The sequence below is a fragment of the Lactuca serriola genome, chromosome 8 (assembly GCF_051521515.1).
Source record: "Lactuca serriola cultivar US96UC23 chromosome 8, Lser_US96UC23_V15, whole genome shotgun sequence".
Lineage (NCBI taxonomy): Eukaryota > Viridiplantae > Streptophyta > Magnoliopsida > Asterales > Asteraceae > Lactuca > Lactuca serriola.
In genome coordinates this window covers 122,451,954-122,460,380 of record NC_136415.1, presented here as the reverse complement: position 1 = coordinate 122,460,380, position 8,427 = coordinate 122,451,954, and the positions used below count along the sequence as shown (strand labels likewise).

General features: G+C 33.8%; 2 protein-coding genes across 2 annotated transcripts; one reads left to right on the top strand and one right to left on the bottom strand.

The window, feature by feature from the left end:
- Positions 1-2,173: 2,173 nt before the first annotated feature.
- LOC145069513 (uncharacterized) lies at positions 2,174-4,093 on the bottom strand. The gene is made up of 2 exons (XM_079016449.1): positions 3,945-4,093; positions 2,174-3,307 (listed from the first exon to the last, which is right to left on the bottom strand). The coding sequence occupies exon 2, from the start codon at positions 2,950-2,952 to the stop codon at positions 2,242-2,244; it is 711 nt and encodes a 236-aa protein (XP_078872575.1). The 5' UTR covers positions 2,953-3,307; positions 3,945-4,093; the 3' UTR covers positions 2,174-2,241.
- Positions 4,094-6,003: 1,910 nt separating this feature from the next.
- On the top strand, positions 6,004-7,175 carry LOC145069363 (uncharacterized). Its single transcript, XM_079016285.1, has 2 exons — positions 6,004-6,588; positions 6,777-7,175. Exons 1-2 carry the CDS (start codon positions 6,223-6,225, stop codon positions 6,963-6,965), a joined length of 555 nt encoding a protein of 184 aa, XP_078872411.1. The 5' UTR covers positions 6,004-6,222; the 3' UTR covers positions 6,966-7,175.
- The last annotated feature ends 1,252 nt before the right edge of the window (positions 7,176-8,427 follow it).

Sequence of the window (8,427 nt, the reverse complement as noted above, 5' to 3'; positions counted from 1 at the left end):
ATATATTTTAAAAGCGAGATATTGGATTTTCCGGAACAAACATTACTTTTACATGGAAAGAATTTTAAACACCACACACAAAAGCTTATGAACTCACAAACATAATTGTTGACACTTTTTCGAAACTACTTGTATTCTCAGGAAATCAGTGAACTAGTCAAACATTTCATTTTGTCATCGTAATGTAATTGATTTTGAAATATGTGAACACATGCTACAATGTAACTTTTTCAATTATATTTATGATGGTTGTATTTACTTTGAGCACTATTATACTCGTTGTTATGATATTACACATGAAGTCCACCACCCCCGGACGTTTCGACCATCCTTGGTTTGGGGGTGTGACACGTGACCATTTGTTTCCTAGTTTTTAGCTAAGTAATGCATAATTATATATGATGTAATCTGCATTAGTATCAGATATGAAAACAGAAAATTGTCTCAAGTATTAATCTTGTTTATCTCTCTCTCTCTCTCTCTCTCTCATATATATATATATATATATATATATCAAGGTTGCCGAAATCGCTCGATGGTAGCTTGACGGTCAACTGGGGTTAAGGGATTAATCGGTCTCGACGAGGATTAATCGGACACCATTATTTATTAATAAAAAATTAAATATATACTAAGCAAATAACCATAAAAAGGTCATAACTGGTATTTAAACATTTAAGTCTTAATCCATCATATTACAAGTCCAAATTACATTTAAAAATAATAGAAATACATATTTTCATATATTTAAATGTCCATATTCTTTTAATCTTCAAGTTCTTCCACTATTTGAACTCCATGCGACTCATATTCATCTTCTTCAAACATTTGCTCCTCATTGTTGGATTCGAAATCTTCATCAAAAGTTCTCTCGGTGTTGAACTTTTACAGGGTACTTGATTATTATTAGTCCCAAGAGTTTCATCACTTGCTTCCATCACTGATTTAGGGTCAACTTCATCTCCATCATTGTCATCTCCATCTATCATCCATTCTTGAGCTGCGTGAGAATCATTTGCTAATAGCACTTCCAAAGTCCTATCTTTTCTCTTTTTGTTTTTTTCCATTAGATTAGCATTGAATTGAACATAAACAAGATTGTTCAATCTATTTGTCTCCAATCTATTACGTTTCTTTGTATGTACATATAAAAGTACACATAACAAAAGGTTAAAAACGTTTTTGATATTTAAAGATTACAACTTAATAACTAACCGCTTCAAACGTGCTCCAATTCCTTTCACAACCCGATGAGCTACTAGTTAAAGAAAAAAATCCTCATTGCAATCATTTTCAAATAAGGAGTTGAGCCACCAAAAACTCCCCACCATCTTGCTATAATTTTAAAGAAAAAACACATTATTAAATTGATAGATATAAAATTCTATTATTTTATAAATTACTAAAATAAACATAAAGCACATTACCCGGATCAAAGTCGGCATTGTTCACCATACAACCTTTAATTTCAAGATCCGCTCCAAATCTATCAACTTTTTCCTTGTATTTTGGCAAATCTGTCATCACAACTTGTCTTTGCATCTCAAAATCTCCACAAAGTAATGTATCAAATAAATCAAGAACCGCATCCATTACACCAGGATCATGTTGGAGTTAGGAATCCTTATAATGTTAATAAGGATTCAAAAGATAAGTTGTCAAATGTAATTTTGAATCTAGCCTACCTTTCATCTTTTTGTTTATGATATCTATAATAGGCTTGTAAGCTTTCTCGTTACCACCCAAAGCTTTCATAATTTCTTCTTTTGCTACTTTAAGCTCCCCGTACACAAAACCCATTGAGGTCTTCCAATCCGCGTCAACCATTCGATGGACTTTCACCAAAGGGGAAAACACTTTTAAACATTGTGTCAAACCGGCCCAAAATTGAAGACTTGTCACTGTTCCATACGAGGCTCTTCCTTTAGGTGTTCCAGAAAAATTGCATTCCTCCCACTCGTTACTAGAGAACATATTTTTTAGTTGCTCCTTCTTTTCGAATAAACTTTGTAATGTTAGAAAGGCGGAAGCAAATCTTGTGACCCCCGGTTGGATAATTTCCCTTTTCTTGGTGTGGTTTCTCATCATAGCTAAGGTTTTGTGGTGAGCATAAATGAAGATGGTTAATTTCTTTGCTTGATCTAAGACTTTCTTAAACCTTGGAAGTCCACCGATACCTTGAAAAAAATATATTATATAACAAATTAATGAATTATAGTATAAAATAAGACATGTAAAAAACTAAAATAATAAATAATGTAATAAAGAAATATAAACACCTTTGAGCATAAGGTTAATTGTGTGTGTCGCACATGATGTCCAAAAAATAGTTGGTCTTTTCTCTTGTAGTGACTTTGAAGCTCCCATGTTATTTGTGGCATTATCGGTCACAACTTGAACAACATGATCGGGACCAACTTGTTGAATGCAAGATTCCACATAATCATATATGTATTGGCGTGTATGTGATTTATTGGAACATTCTTTTGATGATATAAAAACGGTACCCATTCTTGAATTTACACATAAATTCATAATGCTCCTTCTCTTTCTATCAGACAAAGCATCTGTCATGATCGAGCATCCAGTCTCTTTCCATTCTTCTTCGTTTTTTTTCAACAAACTTTTTGTTCTTTCAACCTCATGCTTTAGAAGTGGATCACTCAAAGAATACCTGGTAGGAGGTGGAAGCCCTGTTCCAAATTGGCCAACAACCTCCAACATCATTTTGAAGTTATCATCTTCCAATGCATGAAAAGGAATTGCAGTTTTATATGCCCACCTACTAATGAATTTATGACATGCTAAAATTCTTTCTTTCCGAACAACATCGTTAAGATCATTTTTTCCCTTTCCCTTCATAATTTCAGGGTTTATTTTGTGTGCATAGCCATCCATGGGGCCTATATAACTTGGTGCTTTCAACCCTGAAGGATCTTCTATTTCATCCATTGTAGCACCATCATTTAACACTTGTATTGCCTCCGATCTTAAGGCCTTATCATGTTCGTGTTTAGCTTTCTTTTTATCTTCCCTTTGTTAATAAAATTTCGCATTCTCAATTGATCATCTTTTGTAGAGTTTGGACATCGACTTACATTTCCCGGCACATGACCAGTTGTTTCAATCTAGTAATCCCCCTGGTAAACACTTTTCCACACAAGTTACATTTCACTGTATCCATCTTGTTTTTATCTGGGCAAAAACCATATTCCCAACCAATATCATCTGAGTTTCGTTTATGAGCACCGATCGAGGTTGATCCCACCGATGGCGAAGTCGAATTTTTGGATGTCATGATTGGAAACTGCTATATACACCAGAAAAAATACATCAAAAATGCACCAGTTATATTTCAGTGTTTCACTGTATCCATATTCAGAAATTATAATAACTAATAAAGTAATATGTTAATAAGTTAATAACACAATAACACAACAAACATGCACCAGAACTACAACAAATCTTCAACTAGATAATTCTTATTCTCATAAAAAATCAGCATAACAACTAGTCAACTAGATAATAGCAAGTCAATAAGATGCAAGAAATACAAACAGATGCAAGAAATACTGAAATACGAACAGATAATAGCTAGTCAACTAGTCAACTAGATAACAGATGCAAGAAATACGATTAGAGCAAAAAAAAAAATACTGAAATACATACATACCGATGGGAGAAATATGAAGAACTGATGATTTGTAGTTGCAGAAATCGGTACCCAGCAAACAGATGAGAGAATTCAACATTTTTTTGGAAAAAGTGAAAACAAATAATCACAGATTGATCGGTACCCATCAAATAATCGCCTCAACATTAACTCAACAATTTTTGGAAGAAACACGAATTTATGTGCGAGAAATAGGAAGAATACATACAAAAATCAATTCAGCAAACATATGACATTTGCTTCAACGATTGAGAGAGACAGAAACACATACATGAAGGCTGAAGCTTCGTCAGAGTATCTGTTCGCTGGCGAATCTGTTCGCCGGTGTCCAATGGAGGTTCGCCGGAGTCTGGTGGTCGTCGGCTATAGCTGTATCACCGATGTAACCTCTTACATTTGCTTCAACGATTGACAGAGAAGTGAAAAAATATGGCGACGCTGTGAAACACGAAACTAGGGTTAGACGAAATTGGAGCCTTTTTTTTTTTTTAATTTTGACCACCTGTGACATTTCACTAATTTTGACTTCCATTGACCGTCGTTGACCACCAAGACCGCCAAGCCCGTAGTTGACTGAAATTGACCAATTACCTTCAAACACCCCTAATCCTAACCGGTTGGAGAATACGAAGTGATTAATCCACGATTAATCCCGATTTCTGCAACCTTGATATATATATATATATATATATATATATATATATATATATAACTTCTATGGAGAATAGCCATCTCTAAGCGGTGTCTATCAGTGGTGCTTTCATTCCTGTTCATCATGCCTCCCTGTCAAGATCTGTCCATCGATGTCACACCGCCAATTATCCGCGAGGAACTATCCACACTCATCGCAATTTCCACCGCGAATGCCCGTCGTCTCGATGCAATTATCACACAAATGGGAATCGTCAACAACCTCATAGGCATTCAAACCGGAACCATGGCCAAACTCATCCAGCCTCCACCTCCGCTTCCACCACTGAATCAACAACCAAGGTCGCCGCCGTTGACATCCACATCACCATTGTCACCACCACAACAGTCGTTATTGTCACCGTCGTCTCTAAAACCATTACAATCACCCATGTCAACCCAACAACCACTTCTACCGTCACAACCGCCACCATCATTGACCACGACACCTTCACCACAACAACAATTTCTACCACCGATGATGCGACCCCGAAAACTACCGAAAACAATTCCGGCCAACAAAAACTACCGAAAACAAATCCAAACAAACTCAACGGGCCTAGAGAATGGGGTCCTTTTTAATCGGGGACGAACTGATATGGATCTCTAGCCATACCTAAGGCCGCCTCAATGGCCAAATCTTTCCATCCACGAGTACGACCCGATTGCTACCAGAAGTTGACATAAATCGGCCTTGAGGACAAGACTATTTTTCGGGGGCAAGGTATGGATACGAACACACACTGACTTGGTCTTGCCTAGCTAGTTTATTAATTGGTTGATTTAGTCATTCTTTATTCTTAGTGTTATTCTTAGCGGTAGTTGCATGATAGTAGCCCACTTACTCTTGCATGCCTAAGGTCCATGTGACCATTTGTTTCCTAGTTTCTAGTTTTTAGCTAAGTAATGCATATTTATATGAGTTGTAATCTGCATTCGTATCAGATCAGATACGAAAACAAAAAATTGTCTTAAGTATTAGTCTTCTTTATCTCTCTCTCATAAAAACAAAAAATTGTCTTAAATATTAGTCTTCTTTATCTCTCTCTCATATATGGAGAATAATCATCTCTAATCTCTAAGTGGTGTCTATCACACCCACATATTACTGCCCTTTAATACAAAACATGAAAGAAACCTAATCTAATACAAATACCATACAGAAAAGGACAAATTTTCTATAGTACCCCTGGATTAAAGATTTATGGATTATCCCAAAAGTATTGACAAAACCAGCAAGTTAAACCATATATTTTATAAGAAAAAATAAAAATAAAGATTTTTTTAGGTCGTTTTCAAAAAAAATATATTTAGTTGAATGAATTTATGCATTATAAAAAATCCAACCAATGATTTAATTGTACCCTTCGTAAACCACAACTAAAAAATTCTTAAACAAATTAAGAACGCGTTTTCTCGATCTTTGTCCATTTTCTAATTGCTACTGCTTCAAACTACACCAATCGCTTTAATTCACATGTTATAATCAGATTTTAAAACTTCTTGATGGAAAATGACTTTCGTATTATCATATTTAAGATGGAAGCAACCTGGAAGGCTGGAAGGAGTCTCATACGTACTCATGTAACAAAGCATATATACATGACCCACATGTTTGCATTGGATCAAACCACCTGAAATTAACTTTTCTTGAAGCACATTCATCTACTCTCATGCATATCTCGCCCATGATCTGAAACCCCATAACGTTGAATGTGATTATCAAGGGTTTGGTAGTACGAACAGTGAAGATCAAAACTCTAATGGCGATGGTATAACTTATAAGAGACATACATGCATTGACCCCAACATCTGTTCTCCCTCCACGGACTCTCTATCCATTTGACTCATCTCTATCTATGGCTACAAGTGATGGAACCTCTCGTGACGATTATTCAAATATGAGTGTGACTAACAGTACGTTGGTGGTGGCAGGATCAGCGATAGGGAGCATAGGAGTTGAATACCATGGTGCGATTGGAGAAGATTATGATGTTGATGGTGTATTGCATCCTTCCCTATCGCCTGTACGTGGTAGAAATGGGAGGGAGGTGGTGGTGCCGACGAGAAACGTGAAGAAAGAGGAGGTTGAATCGAAGATAATCGCATGGAAGAATGCTAAGATATCCGAGATTACTAACATGTTCAAGTGTGAGGATGCTATAATAAAAGGGTGGGAGAGCGAGAAGGTTCAGAAGGCTACTTTAAAGATGAAGCAAATCGAAGTAGATTAAGCTTTCCCTTCGTTACACTTTCAGTTAATTAAAGTTCTTGAATTTATATATATATATATATATATATATATATATATATATATATATATATATATATATATATATATATATATATATATATATATATATATATATAGTATTCGTTAACCATGCACTCAATCTTTGTTTCGGTTTTGAAGAGGAAACTGGATGAGAAGAAAGCTAGAGCGATGGAAAAGATGGAAAACGAGATTGCTAAAGCACATCAGAAAGCAGAGGAAAGGAGGGCGTCTGCTGAATCAATAAGAGGAACGAAGATGGCTAGGGTTCTTGAAGTGGCTAACTTGATGAAAGCTGTTGGAAGATCTCCTGTTAAGAACTTCTTTTAGGTCTCATTATAATTGATTTTAAAGATGGGGTTGTGTAGAAATTTGTGTAATAATTAAGTGCCCCATAGTTAATTACGAGTTTCTTGGGAATGTTTAGTAGCAAAGAGTTTGCTTCATGTGTGGTGGAAGTTGGGACTTTTCGATTGTTTGCACAATTGTGCCTTATCCTATATAAAATAATAGAAGATTTTAATTGTAGTGAAATATAGAAGATAGGTTTTGGATTTGGTTTTTATTTTAAAGTTGTCATTATTTTATTAACCTTATATATTAATCATGTATATTTTATAGTTTTGGGTATGTATCTATTTAGTTATTTTGTTGGAAAATGGTATCTATTTAATTGGGAAATTATTTCCAACTTGGATCCATGTCAATCGACCACAACACTAGGCCATATTCACGAACAAAGCATGAACAATATCTTTAAAATGTCTCACATCATTGTCAATAACCATCTCTGTAAAATTATTCATTACAAGATAGTTGAGATATAAATCAATCTAACTATCTACTAAACGTATGTTCCTAGCCACCAATTAAACTAAACCACAAGAAGTCATGTTAAGGTAAATTCGTACCATAATTCAACCAATATGATGTTGTATAGTACATACCATCGTTGATTCTTTCTCACGACCCTCGAATTTCTTAATACTTTATGAGATGACTCAATTTAATTGAATAACTTTGAAAAAAAATGTTTAAATATATTAAATAAAAAAGTGTGTTTGAGATATTTAAGATGGTGATAATTATAAAATTGCAAATTTACATGAAAAAAATATAACTTACAAACAAGATTTTGCAACTAGATATTTTGAAACATACAAAAGTAGTTCTTAACTTATCCTAAACAGGTATTTCAAAAATCACAAGTATTTCGAAATTGATAAATTACAAAATAGCTTTTGTCACAAAAGGTGTTTCAAAATTCATAAAATGTTTGCCCATAGACGAGTTTCCAAATTGATAGTAATTTTGATTTTTTGTTTAAAAGATGGTTCAAATATTGAACAACATTAGGAAAGTAAAATTTTTTGTCATTTTTCTATTTACTAACTTCCTAATTATTGATTATAACTAGTTGTGAGACCCGTATAATATACGGGTTGATTAAAACAAAATGTTAAGTACAAACGATTAAATATAAATTTTATTTGAATTTGAAATTGAAATAAGTGAAAATTATGAGAAAAAAACATGCAAAGAATAAATTAATTAAAATTATGTGTTTAGTGTGTACTAAACGGGTTAATTATAACAAAATATTAAACATAAAGATTTTAACTGTAAATTTATTTGGAATTGAATTTGAAATTTAAAATTTAAAATTTGATAGTCGTTATGGTAAGTTTAATTTATGGAAAGTAATTAATGATATATTGAAAATGAAAATTAAAATAATGACAAATGGAAAATAAATATATTTCAAATTATGACAAAATGACATGTGGCTAAT